General features: G+C 47.7%; 1 protein-coding gene across 2 annotated transcripts; it reads left to right on the top strand.

Annotated features, from left to right (window-relative positions):
• Positions 1-8,724: 8,724 nt before the first annotated feature.
• DUSP6 (dual specificity phosphatase 6) lies at positions 8,725-13,182 on the top strand. Of its 2 annotated transcripts, XM_059816581.1 has the most exons (3): positions 8,725-9,190; positions 9,824-10,261; positions 11,669-13,182. In XM_059816581.1, the coding sequence occupies exons 1-3, from the start codon at positions 8,788-8,790 to the stop codon at positions 11,974-11,976; spliced, it is 1,149 nt and encodes a 382-aa protein (XP_059672564.1). In that variant the 5' UTR covers positions 8,725-8,787; the 3' UTR covers positions 11,977-13,182. The 2 variants fall into 2 exon arrangements, with proteins under 2 accessions (XP_059672564.1, XP_059672565.1); XM_059816582.1 differs by lacking the exon at positions 9,824-10,261.
• Positions 13,183-14,185: the final 1,003 nt, after the last annotated feature.

Raw genomic sequence — 14,185 nt, 5'->3', positions numbered from 1 at the left:
TGCTGAGGCACTGACCTGGCGCAGACTGGAAAGGGAGCAGGGTACTGCTGATCCTGGTCCTTGCTTCCTGCACACTTCTGTCTTATTCCCATTCAAATTCTGACGTTATCTAGAAATGCTTAATTTCACTGATCTGATGGGACCGCCACATGAAATGAAGCAGATTCATGCAAAATGGGACTGGAAGGAAAAAGAAATGAATAACAAACCAACATTTATAAGTTAGTGGGAAAAACCTCTAAGAAAGAGCGGGGAAGCTCTAATGCGTGACTGGAAAGCATAGGGGTGTAGGCATCTCTACAACAACCTCTTCTGAACACTTGAATGGAGGTTTATGTGCACAGTTTAGCCAGAATAGGAAAGTTTGTGAAAATCGTTTATACTTTACAGCTATACTACAAAACTTCTCAGAGAAAGTAATAATTTAATATAATTTACCTTTGCAGTATGCTGGTGGCACCAATGTACCAAATGAGTAACATAAACTGTGACCATGAGTGGTACTGTAATCATCATGCCATTGTGCTCTGACATACCAAGTGAAGACCTGGTATTTGAATGGGACAGTTCTACCATTAAGTCCTCATAAATATCTAAACATAATAAAGCCAGGATAAACTTAACAGCAGTAATTCTCTTGCCAACATTTGCAGAGATTACACTTGAACACACCCAGTCTTCAAGGTATGTTGTATACTGCAAAGCTCTTAAATGCTGAATCAAAGATGAAGAAATATCTACCATCCCCATTTGTGGCTATACCTTGAGATGTATGCCTTTCAAAAGGACTGTACACCTTAAATATATACTTTCCCGGTAAAGTGCACAACCCAGTACTGCCCCAGACATTTTTAATACTGCTCCATGTTTAGGGCATTATCCTTTCCCCATTTGTTCTATTTACACCAAATTCTTTCTACTGGTTTCCCTCTCCCACTGATCAATGTCTCTTGAGCTTCCAGATTAAAAGAAATTACTAGGTTAATCTGTGGGATTTAGTAGTTGTGGTGACTGACCCCTGTAGTTCGTCAGTTTTCTTTTTATCTCCTGTTCCTTTTTTGGTTTTTTTTGGGGGGTGAGGGTGGTGCAAAATGTAGCAAACTAAACCAGAAAGCTGGGCCCTTGCATGGCAGGACACGAAGACTTACGTCACATGCTGTCCCCTGGAAGCCAGCAATGCCACTGGTGCTTCAAAATTCAGCATGTGATTGAGCTCTGTTTTTTAACAGGGTAGGACATTTAGCACCTAGGTCGGGCCATCAGTTTGGTGCTTCCACCTCGATAAGCTTTTACCAAACTGTGTTTGATGGCATCAGGTCACCAGGGAAAGCCCCAGTCCCAGTAATAAGGAAACTCTTGCCTCTGTCAATGCATTTACCCCATTTGGTGCAGGTCCTGCCTGGCTCAGGAGAGGTCCCCATGCGGATTACATCTGTGAAAAGCAAAGCAGATGTGCTAAATGGGAGTTGCAGGTGCTAGGACATATATCTGTCCACATCTCTCCCCCTGTGACATCCTGGAGCCAAGCTGTGTGCTCAGCTCCATTGGGTCCCCAGGACACATTCCAGTGGCCATATAAAAACCAGACAGCGGAAATTGAATTGTTCATGCCTGGGTTGGATTCCTAATTGCCTCTCTTTGGAACCAAAACATAAGATAGCTGTACAGCATTTCTTTTCCTGAATATGCCTGTTCCAGGATGAAGATCTTTTTCTTACGTAATTTGCTGTCCCTGCTCTGCTCTCTGCACAGCTGATTTACCCTGCACTGTGCAAATGCAGTCCTTGTTTACTCTTTTCACCATCTAGAACAAGACTTCAGTCATCCCAGGGGCAGGCTTTATTCCCATGGTCAGAACAAGAGAGAGATTTGGGATCAGGGGACCTCGTAAACACAGAGGAAAATAAATCTTTAGCATTGGGAACAGAAAGCTGCTTTCTACGCTTGCTTGATGCTGTCAGGTTTGCTTCCTTGTAGAATGAGTGAACAGGATGAAAACAGGACAGTGCTATTGAAGGAACATACTTCACTGATAGCGCTAATACCTCCCCAGGTAAGCCCACATGTTAGTGCCTAGTTAGCCCTTCCAAGCACATCAAAATGGGCAGCACTAAAGAGATTATAGCATTTTCTCAGCAGCCTCATCTGGTGCGATGTATGTGTCCAGTATAGCGTGATACGGGCTGTCCCTGAATAGCAGGCAACAGCAGAGAGAGACACACCAGCATGCAAAACATGAGAACACACTCTGGGCGCTACTGAACTCTTTGGTATTGGCAAAGAAATAATATAAGCACAGTGCTGTCCCTATACAAATAGCATGCTATTCCTGGATCACGAATCAGGACTTTTGAATAGGAGTTGCTATTTTCCTCAGCTAAGGTAGCAGAATCATGTGAATCTGGATTCCAACTAGTAAGCTAATTTATTAATTTAGTCACTGCCACCAAATTTAAGGGCGTATCAGTATTTATAAGCAATCACAGTCTCAGTACCACTTTTAAAATTCAGTCTGCTTCTCTTTTTTGCCTCTATTACACGGTCCATTTTTTATTTGAAAGCTTCCAAATTATCATGTAATTAATTGTAAGAAAAGTATGCACACACATAGCCTTCTGTTCTCTTCATGTTTACTATTTTTAAGACAGAGCTGCCCACCCATGCTGTGTTCCTATTGCCAGCAGAATGTAAACCACTGTGAAGTGATACACAGGTCAGTGCCACCAAAACTGCCACTGCCAATGGCAGTACCTGGTGGGGAAAAGAAAAAGGGAAAAAAAAAAGAAGAAAGATTAGAGCACTGGCCTGTGTGCTTAGCCAATACACTGAGAGCCTGACTAAATGTGTGCCTTGCACTGCCCTCCTGCAAGGTTAGTTTTATCCTCTAAGAAAGGAGAACCCTACAGCCATTAGTGGTTTGCTGTCAAACAAAACCGCTCACCTTTGCACACACTGAGGAACCATTTGGAGAACTCATGTATGAGCTACATTCAGAAGGGAACTCAGTTTATACTAGAAGAAGTCAAAAGAAAATAAAACCTCTTGAATAAATGCATGCCTGTAGTAGCTGTTAAGTAAGTACTTTAAAGCGTCATTCCTAAGTAATTGCTAATTACATTACTTTATTACAAGGCACAATTAAATATGTGCTTGAGGTCGTCCAGCTATTTGCTGTTCCAAGGAAAGCACTTGAGTCAAAAGGATTTCCTAAATGGAGTCATTCAGTGTTTTATTTCTCCAACTTCAGGAATTATTTTAGATGTGAATAATTGGACATTGAATAATCAGTTAAATGCCACTTCCATAAATTGTTTGTGCTTTACATAAAACAAGTAAAATGCTTTATAGGGCACTTTTGTTCTCCCTTTGAGTCACCCTGCACTAACCAGTTTTGCACCAAAGGCACTGTAGTTTATGGCCAGTTTGGTCTAGAACGATTTGTGTATTTCTATTTTCAAATAAATCATTCACACAAACCAACAGGCAGACCATTAATTCTCACTTTTAATGAACTTAAAGGAACTGTGAGAAGGACTTAGAGATAAACCTAGAGGTGAGAATCACAGGCTGTAAGGTAAGCACCTAAAAGTAAGGGCTGCTCACGCTAGGCACCATTTAGAGACAGTGAAGGAAACTGAGCAGCTCCAGAGTGCAGTTTGTCCTCTCTGAAGACCCCCTGAAAGTGATTATTAGGAGAAATAACTACCTAAAATGTGAACATCTAACTTCTGACATCTAAAGCTGAATGACTACCTAGCTGAATCACAGGCATCTGCTGGCTTAGTCAAAGCTGACAGTCAAGATCCTCAAAATTCATTCCTAAGTGTGATCTGTCAGTGGAGAAACCTCTCTCCACTACATTTTACAAGGTCTTGCATTTCCAGAGTTGAGTTGAGTTGGCATCTCAACCAAAATTCTGACACCAGCATGTTTCATGCTCCTTGGCCTTCTCCGGCAGGCAATCCCAGCAGGTACTTCACTCGCCCAACATTAAACAGTGCAGAGACAGAAGGTGTCTCTGCCACTTTGATTCAGGGCATCAGCAGGATGTGGAAACCCGAGGCTGGAGTCCCTGCTTTCATAAATATTGATTGATGCAACATGGGAAAGGTCTAAGCAAAGAAACAGAAAAACCTTTCCTATTTTAGCCCCCATCTTCTCATAGAAAGACAGGCTTTTATCAAATTCTGCTCCAAATCAAGTTGAAGAGAGGCGTGAACCTGCATCTTTAGAGGAAGAAAGCACTTATATAAGGAAAAAACCTTCCCATGCCTGATGTCTAATGCAAGAACTTCATCAGCACTTAGCCTCCTGAAGATGCCTCTGCATCGCTGCCTCAGTATCCCAGTCTGTGAAGCATCTCGCAGTGGCCCAGTTGGTCTGGCTTCGGAATGTCATAGATACCTGCTTTTTTTGTACTTCTCTCTCCCATTACACTATGCAGATAGTCTGTCTGCCTAATTCAGGGCTGGGACGTCTATTACAGGGAGAGACATGAAGGAATTGGGCAAAGCAACACTGAACTCTAATCTCCATCATCCACGTGTGGCTCTTGTCCTCTGTGTCTGCATCTCTGGCCACCGCAAGCTCAGGTTATAAGCACTGATGGAGATCTATTCGGGCCTCTACACATCTAAGAATGAGCAAAAGGTTTATGGTCCAAAAGCCAGCAAAATAGGCTTTTCATGATGAATAAGCTTTGAGCTGGGCTGAAGAGGTTTCATTCGCAGCCAGGAAGGTATAAAACCAAACCAAAATAAAACAAACCCCACACAGAAATAAACATTTCAGGGTTCAAAAGCTAACTCTGCCAGTGACTGGATGAATGAGGGGATCACGGTTAACAGGAACAGGCTCTTCTTACTGCCTAAGTACTATAAAAACTTTTGGAAGCTGAAGGATAAGTGACCTCCTGACAAGGCTTGGGTTGTAGATCTGGTTTCTGACAAAGCACCAAATGGTAGCGTGGTTAACTGAATCTGCTCCTGCATCCCTCAGCAACTGACAGGATAGCGTGGTTCAGAGAGAGAGAGGAAAAGCGAACACATACAAGCATGCGAGCACAAAGATAACAATGTGCCACGTAGTTTTCATTCTCCTTTAGAAGTTCTTCAGCTGGTGTGTGCTGAGCGAGGTACTACTACAAATTCAAAGAGTGTCATTTGTATTTTACTTGTTTAAATCTGTTGCAGAGCAAAATCTCCTGCCAGGCTCCCAACTCGCCAAATGCCACCCTCAGACTGCTGCCATGCAATGAGCCGGCTATAGCCATCATCATTACAAGTCTCTACCTCCAGCTCCCCTCGGGAAATACAACTCTCTTGAGCGTGCTTCATCTAACATTTTATTGCCTTCGTATACTTAACCTTAATGCTTATAACATTTCAATCAGATCTGGCAGTACTAATGATAAAAATCTCTTTAAATGTTATCATTATTTATTGTTGCATTACTACTAGGCAGGTACCTCAATGGGTTTGATAAACTGCTTGCATAATATGTAGCTTTCAGTTAAAATGTTGAATGACTAAGAGTTTTATTTTAAACCACTGCCATAAAACATAACAGAAAATGCCCTGAAGATGATAATCAGAACATATTTTCTTCCTAAAATATTTTAGTCATCAGAGAGGCAAGTTTACCTTATATGAATATAGAAGTGTTTGATGGAAGTAATTTGGAGCTTGTTCTGTTTTCATCAAATCCTAACTGCAACATGCTGATGTTTTTCTGTGTGTCTTCATTTTTAAAAATGTAATCAAAGTAAAATGTAACCCCAAAGAACCATGTTAATTAATAATAACATGGATTACAAGGAACAAATTGTATTTATCATTGTGTCAAGCTTGCTGGGAATTGTCACAATGTTATACTGAAATTGTCCCTGTCTTTAACTTTTAGGTCACATTCACTACAGTTTAATATGGCTTCTTCTGCTTGTTTTCTAAGTTGAGCCCTCAGGTGACAATCATCTGAGGATTCTTCTGGCTGTGGCTCGCTCCTGTTGGGATGAAGGTTAACAGGGAAAATACAGCTTATTATTAGAATAAATGAGTAACAAGAAATTTTTGAGATGGTTGTAAGACAAGAATGGCATATATATAAAAGAATGGCCTTAAGAGATAACTATAGCTGAGGTGGTTTGAGAATTTCTATTTCAGTTGCTCATGCTTTGCAGAACTTCCATTTCCAGATTTTTCGTTTCTTAAGCCTGAAATTCATGGTCAGTAAAGTTGAAGTTTGGGTTATGTTAGTTTGTAAAATTTGAACAAAAGTTGATCTGATACACTTGAGAAGAAGGATAAACAAGGTGCCAATTTTAAGGAAAAAGAAACAAAAAACCTACTTAAATTATGACCTGACTATTCATTTTTACCAGGACTGTGCTATTTCTCATTCTAATGCAGAGCAACCAACAGTGCCAGCCCCAAAGAATTTGCTGTCCTGCCTGAGCCCTGACATGGGTGAAAACAAAAGACTTAAATATAGCAGAGAGAGGGGAAAAAATATCAAAAAATAAATAAATATCAAGGGCTCCTGCCATACCCTGAATACACAGAGCTGAACAGCAAGTGAAGCACCTGGTAAGAACAGCCTGGAAACTCCTTACTGCTGGGCAAGGTGGACTGGACAATTTGCCCCCACTGAGGGGTGGGACAAAGTATTTGTGGTGTTTGTCCAGCGAGTTGCACATCAGCTTGGCCAAATCGCCCTGTTTAGGGTCAGGGCAAGGTAACACTTAAGTCCCACTTTCAAGCAAGCCTCTGAAACAGGTAGCAAGCCGGGATCCTCTCAAAATCCCTGCTGGGGAGCATGTCGTTAATGCCATCTGGGTGTCAGCCTTGCTTGAAACTGCAGCGACTGATGTGCCAACTTTAATTAACATCACAGATGTTTTCTGCACGGAATACACAGGACTGTCCATGCCACTATCTGTTCCCAGGGTCAACGCTCTCCAGCCACCGGCTACTGAAGGAACCTCCTTCAGCTGGGGTTAAAAATAATCAGCCCTGAAGCACAGCAGCAGTGTAAATGAGATTAGCCTCTTCAGAACAATTTTACTCCCAGGCAGATGTTGGCGACGGGATTAGCACTTAGGCCAGGCTTCTCCCGATTTATTTTCGCTCCTCGCTTTTCACTTACCCATTTACTAACCCGCACCTTGCAACAACCCCGCCCGGCTCAGCCTCCGGCCCCGCTCCGCCCGCGGCCCCGCTCCACCCGCCCGCCGGCGCCGTTCCGCCCGCTCCCCCCGGCCCCAGCTACCCGGGCGCCGCTCCGCCGGGCCCCGCGCCGCCTCCCAGCGCGGCGGAGAGCGCAGTGCCCTTCCGCCCGGCCAGGGCCGGGGGGAAGCGCCGGACGACGGCGGCGGCGGCGCCCCACCCGCAGGCCGCCCCGCGGGAGGAGCCGGTGCGGCGGCCGGGGGCCGCTGGCGCGGGGCCTGCCAGGTGCGAGGGGCCCCGCCGGGCCGAACCCCGCCGTGCTGGCGGCGGCAGGGCGCTCCCCGCGCCGCCGGGGGCGGCTGCGGGCTCCGCGCTGGCGGCGGCCCCACGCCGCAGCCGGGAGAGCGGCGTTCAATTGCCGGCTCCCTGGAGGGGCCGGCCGCGCCGAGGCGAGCCGCTTTCCCCGGTCACGTTTTTGGCGTGGGCCGCCCCGGCTTCAGCAGTGCCCGCAGGCTGCTCCTGAGGCGGTGCCGGCTCCCCGGCTGCGCTTCGTGCAGCGAATAAAGCCGGGCCGCGTAGGAAGAGATTAGCTCGGGGTTTACCCTTCACCCGTGTAGAGATCAGCTGAGGACAGAGGCTACCCGCCTCCCTAAAAACGGGATCCCCGGAACGCCCTAATGAAAAGCCGGGCCGGGATCAGCGCTGGGGAATTGGGGGGGGGGGACACGACACGACACGCGGCCGACCCCCCGCGGGCGTCAAACTTAGGGAGAGAAAATAGGGAGGGCGAGAAAAGGTGCCTTTTGTTCCGCCAGCGCCCGCGGAGGGGAGGGAGGGGGGGGGGGGAGGGCAGGGCCGCGCCCCCTCACCTGCCCCCCCGCCCCCGCCCGCCGCGCCGCGGCTGCCGCTTGTTTGCACTCGGCTTATCCGGAGCGGAAATTCCTTTCCGTTTTTGTGAATGACAAACTCATTAACGATTCATCAACACAACCTGTTCCAGCCGGCCCGTCGCCGCGGCAACAGCCCCTTCCGCGCGCCCCCATTGGCTGCGCCGCAGAATGTATCCATTGAGGCGTCCCGCGGTTGTACCCATTGAGGAGCCGCCGGGCGCGGGGCTGCGCGGGGCCGCGGCCGAGGCGGCACCGGCATCAGCACCAGCGCGGTGTTTCCGCGCTGAGCGGGGGAGCCCCGCTCGGCGGCACGTTAATTGGATTTCATTCACCCGGGGCGGAGGAAAAGCCCAAGGGCTCGGGCTGCAGCGGCGATTAGGCAGGTTCATTCAGGGATTCATTGACAAAAAAAAGAGGAGACCGGGCAGGCTGGCTGCGCGCGCGCAGGCACACGCTCACACACACACGCTCACACACGCACACACTTAGACACACACTCGCACGCCCGCACAGGCCGGGGCTGGGGCTGCTTCTCCCTCTCCCTCCCCGTGACTCCACCGCCGCCCGGCGCGGGGGAGGCGGCGCGGGGGGGCTGCGTGATTCATTTTCCTGGGGCGGAGGGAGATAAGTTGTGCGGAGTTGGAGCGGTGCAGCCCGCCCGCCAAGCCAGCCGCATGCCTCTGTGAGAGAGAGGGGCGCTTCCAGAGCACGCTCCGCTCCCCCCGTCCTTCCTCATGCTAGATACGTTCAGACCCGTCCCTTTCGCGTCGGAAATGGCGATTAGTAAATCCGTGGCGTGGCTGAACGAGCAGCTGGAGATGGGCAACGACCGGCTGCTGCTGATGGACTGTCGGCCGCAGGAGTTGTACGAGTCGTCCCACATCGAGTCGGCCATCAATGTGGCCATCCCCGGCATCATGCTGCGGCGGCTGCAGAAGGGCAACCTGCCCCTGCGCTCCCTCGTCGCCAGCAGCGAGGAGGACCGGGAGCGCTTCGCCCGCCGGTGCGGCACCGACACGGTGGTGCTGTACGACGAGCACAGCCGCGACTGGAACGAGAACACGGGCGGCGAGTCCGTGCTGGGGCTGCTCCTCAAGCGCCTCAAAGACGAAGGCTGCAAGGCGTTTTATCTGGAAGGTGAGAAAGGCTGCCCGGGGTTGGGGGAGAGACCGCTGCCTGCCTGGGGGCCCGGGGCTGTGGGTGACAGGGAGGCGAGCCCCGAGCCTCGGCGGTGCGGCTCTGCCCGGGGAAGGGGGGGGGGGCGTCGGCAGCGTCCCCCAGGCATTGCACACTCACGCTCCGGGAGGACACCAACCGGGGCAGGGGGCTTTTCCCGCTGCCCTCTCCCCCGTCCCCCGTCCCCCCCCCAAAAGCATCCCTGTCCTCGCTTTGTTTAAAGAGACCTCGAGGACTGGAATCGCTGTAGCACCGCGGGGAGGACAGGGCTAACGGGGATCCCGGCATGAGCCGGGGAGGGCAGAAGGAATTGCCGCCCAGACAGCTCTCCAGAGGTCCCCGCAGGGCGAAGCGGCACAGAGCTTTAATCTTGAACGTGCTGAGCCCTCCGCCGCAGCGGGCGATTTTCTTAAACCTTCCTTTAGGTTAGTCCGCCTGCGTGAGAGCGTGACATATTTTTTTTTTCCTGTTTTTCCGGGGCTCGAGAGGGGGGGAAACAGACGCCCCTCTGCAGAAAGGGCTTTACCGGGGAGGTAAGTCGGCTTGCCATCTTGTATCAGGTTGCATTCCCCCCCCCTTTGCTTCTCTCCCCAGGCGGTTTCAGCAAGTTCCAGGCCGAGTTCGCCCTGCACTGCGAAACTAACCTAGACAGTTCGTGTAGCAGCAGCTCTCCTCCTTTGCCAGTCCTGGGCTTGGGAGGCCTCCGAATCAGCTCCGATTCCTCATCAGACATTGAATCTGACATTGACAGAGACCCCAATAGTGCCACCGACTCCGATGGCAGCCCTCTCTCCAACAACCAGCCTTCCTTCCCGGTGGAGATTTTACCCTACCTCTACTTAGGCTGTGCCAAGGACTCCACTAATCTGGACGTTTTAGAAGAGTTTGGTATTAAATACATCTTGAATGTTACCCCCAACCTGCCTAATCTCTTTGAAAACGCCGGCGAATTCAAGTACAAACAGATCCCGATCTCTGACCACTGGAGCCAAAACCTGTCTCAGTTCTTTCCTGAGGCCATCTCCTTTATAGGTGAGACCCGATTATTTGCTAACAGCTATAGGTCAAGCGGCAGAATTCAACTTCTTTTGCAGAATTCAGGAGATTTCGGGCGAGCAGCGGTAGCAGCGTTTCTGACAGTCTGGGGGATGCCCCGCTTTCTGGTTTTAAAGCCGATTTAAGTTGCGGGGCGGGTGTGGACTGTTTGGGGGGTTACTGAGGAGCCCTGGTGAATTGTAAGCGACGTTTGCAGCTTGCAAACGCACACCTGGTCTGGCTGGCTGTGGGATTCCTCCCTGAGCCGTTTGTGTCGGAACTGGGGACTGAGCAATCCGCAGGATGGGGGATCTTTTACATTTCCTGGCGGGGGGTGTGTGTGTGTGTGTGTAAATGAGCCTGGGGTTGATGGCTTATTTGTCCTTTTTTTTGTTGGTTTTTTTTTTTTTTTCTTCCTGAGGTTACTGAAGAGCAGTATAATAAAAAGAAACGATCTGGGAAGCTAACTTTAGCTTTTAAGTACAAGTTACTCATAAGCGGTATCGCTGGCAAATGTATAGTCAGAGCTTTAATTAAATCTCGTGGTAATAATGATCTACCTCTCGGGCTCGGTGCTTCGGTTAGCCAGCCCTTAGACATTACCCGTCAGGTTTGGAAACACGTCCCCTTGGGCTCAAGGAGTTCTGGTTAAAATTTGCACTCTCCTTCGTTTCGGGGGAGGACTAAAATCACCCCATCGGGGTGCGGTGGGGTGGGCATCGCATTATCTGTTGGGAAGCTGTGCTGTAATCCGGTTCAATGATATCGGTAATAGTGGAGAATGTAGGTAATCTGAGCACAGCAGGAAGAAATGTGGGCTGGAAGCCACAAAGAAACTAATCTCCAGGCATTGTAATGCATTTCCTATTACAAAGGAACCCATTTTCAACCAATGTTGACATCCTGTTCCTCCTAATGGGCTGTCCCCTGTGACTTCCCTCATTCTTTTAAAATGCCTGAATACCTCCATTGTTAGCTGCACAACAGTTGGAGAATAATTTAATAGACCTTTGCAGTCTGCTGGTCTGTATAAAAGGCATTCAGTGACATATTGCAGGATTTCCATGCTGGGGCAAGGGGACTTGGAAGAATTTAAGGCAAATCTCCAGGCGAAAGCATGTCTTTTAAACCCGACTTTTAAAACAGTGTCACGCAGCGTATCCTGCTCCCTTTGTCTCATTCTTAGTTTTCTCTGCTCTTGGATTCGGGTACATAATGTAGGGGGGTGGATTCTCCTCTTGTCCTGGTTTTACATCTGTGAAGTTAACTCTTGTGTTGCACTGCTGGCCACTGGGATCAGAATCGTCCTTTCTTCCTACTTGATACTAATCTCACTTGTGTTGAGAGATCAGTTACCAACCCTCTGTTTTATGTGTCCTTCTCTGCCTCTTTGTCTCTGCACAGATGAAGCCCGGGGGAAGAACTGCGGCGTCCTGGTACATTGCTTAGCAGGGATCAGCCGCTCGGTCACAGTGACAGTGGCCTACCTCATGCAGAAGCTCAACTTGTCCATGAACGATGCCTATGATATTGTGAAGATGAAGAAGTCCAACATTTCGCCCAACTTCAACTTCATGGGTCAGCTGCTGGACTTTGAGCGGACTCTGGGGCTGAGCAGCCCCTGTGACAATCGAGTGCCGAACCAGCAGCTGTACTTCACCACCCCTTCCAATCAGAACGTCTTCCAGGTGGATTCCCTGCAGTCCACGTGAGCTCCCACCGCCTCCCTTCTCCTGTCCGTTTAATGGGATCACTCCTCAATGGTTTCTCTTTGGCAGTGATAAAGAAAACACAGCTTTCTCTTTTTCTGGCCTCTGCTATCAAAAAGCAGCTGCCAGTGCAGCTAGGAAAGGTTACACAGTATGGAATCGACTATTGCGAAGGGAGGAAACGTGGTGAGCTCTCTGGGAAAGGACCACGGTGACCAGGCAGCAGGTGGGCAGCGTTCTCATCCCTGCTTGCGCAGTGGCTTGTGTCCGAGAACTTCCAGGGGGGGTACGGTAAGGCTGGACAGGCTGAGCACGTGTTCTCTAGAGACTGGAACTGTCCTGCTTCCCTCTCTGCTTTCGGATCTGTGACACACATCTTTGTCTTCAGTGAAGACTGGTTATTTTTGTTTGTTTGTTTTAATTTAGAGGAGCCAAAGAAAGATTTCAGCTTAGTGTATTTGGACTACTTGTTTGCCGGGAGCTCGGTAGTATTCTACTTGATCAATGTAAATATTTAATCTTAAATCGATTTGCAATTTTTTTTTTTTAATTCACATGTATTCAAGAAATCAATCCAAGGGACATCTGTGTTTTTGTTCTCTTCATAAATTCTGCTTTATTTGTTTTTTGTTTGTTTTTTTTTTTAATTGCAAAGAATATATTTGCAGCATGCTTAATTTTGTTGTTCAACTGAAGCAAGCTTTCCATGAGGGAGAAATGGCAATGGTGAGAAGCTTGCAAATCATGTTTTGTGAGCAAGTACAGTCTCTTCTTTCATATATATTTCTTTTCCTTGTGGTGATTTTTTTTTTCTCATGCTCTTGATGTAGTTTCCACATGATATATATATTTTTTTTTTTAAATTAAATTAATTTTTTGCCTTACCTTTTGTAAATAGATCATCTGGGAGGAGGTTTGTCTTTAAATGCGAAAGATTTTTGATCACTTTTTAAAACTTTCAGATGTGCTAAACAGTGCATTACCTCTGTACAAATTCTTCAGGGAGCTTCACCTCAAATGCAATATTTTGTGTCTTTTTTTTTTGTATAAAACTGGAAGTATGTGCGAGCATTTGTACCTGTGTGTACGCACAGTGAAACTGCACATGGTTGCCGATAAGGGAGAGTCTAATTCACGGTGTAAAAGTTTTAAGATGGAATTTATTATAAGAATGTAAAACCTTAAATTATTAATAAATAAATAACTATTTTTGGCTATTGAGAACCTGGCTGGTTTATTCCCCCTTGCCCCCCGTGTGGGTGTGGTTAGTTGCACATACGCATACGATTGTGTTTAAAGGTAATGATTGCTTTTGATAGCTTTTGTACAGCCCCTAAGACAATAAACCCTTGATTTCCCTTTGGTCCACAGGTGTCTAAATGAATAAACAGTGTATGTGCTGTATTCTTATCTTGCTTTGGCGAAGGGAATGCTTTTGAAGGCCTTTAGGTTAATTGCAAAATATGCCGGCATCCCTTTGCCACCCCAAGGATGCACCTAACCCTTGGCTGTAAGGATTTTTTTTTTTTAAGAGTAAGGAGCTGCTGTTTTCTGGATTTGTTTACAAGTTTTGGCCACTCTATTACAGATGCCAGGAGATGGGTTCATGCTTCCTTATCTGTCTGGCAGGAACTCATTTCACAGAGATTCATCAACAGTCTGCAGCCTGTAAATGATTTTTCCGTTGTTGTTCAGCCATGTTGCAACTTAGCGGGTGAAGGCAAGGAGGAAAAGTCTCTATATGCCCATAGTCACCTCATTTCCTCTTTGGACCCCTCAAGTAGTCCTGTCTCTGCAGAAGGAAAGAGAGTATTATAGCAATTGCAAAACTTCCTGCTGCAACTTATTTTCATTAACATCCTTCCTGATGAAAAGTGGCTCAAGGTAGAGTGGTGCCAAAATCTGTGTGCAGTACCACGGTGATGGGCTGATGCTGCAGCTGGGGCTGTCGGCTGGGGTTCTGCAGAACTGGCAGCCAGAGCACATTTCAAGTAATTTTAGAAACTGCAAGTGTGTGAAATGAAAAGCAAACAAAACATGGGAAAAAAGTGAGTCAGTGTCTCATGCAGTAGTGGCCTAGATTGAGTGCATAAACTGTGAAAGTAGAAGTGGGTTGCAGTTAAACTTGGCTTGTGCTAATCCAGTTTTGAACGGTTTCCGCTCTTGGCATTCCCTATGCTGCTCTGTTCAAAGCGGAGATTTGCAAGCAGCT

This window comes from Gavia stellata, chromosome 4, assembly GCF_030936135.1.
Source record: "Gavia stellata isolate bGavSte3 chromosome 4, bGavSte3.hap2, whole genome shotgun sequence".
In the NCBI taxonomy this organism is placed as follows: Eukaryota; Metazoa; Chordata; class Aves; order Gaviiformes; family Gaviidae; genus Gavia; species Gavia stellata.
The sequence above is the reverse complement of the archived record's forward strand: the minus strand, read 5'-3'. Positions and strand labels throughout refer to the sequence as shown.

Excerpts from the sequence above, each read along its gene's own strand:
- DUSP6 (XM_059816581.1), top strand. The coding sequence starts at position 8,788 with ATGCTAGATACGTTCAGACCCGTCCCTTTCGCGTCGGAAATGGCGATT. Across the intron at positions 9,191-9,823 it reads CAAGGCGTTTTATCTGGAAG|GCGGTTTCAGCAAGTTCCAG; the intron begins GTGAGAAAGGCT and ends TTCTCTCCCCAG. Across the intron at positions 10,262-11,668 it reads TGAGGCCATCTCCTTTATAG|ATGAAGCCCGGGGGAAGAAC; the intron begins GTGAGACCCGAT and ends GTCTCTGCACAG.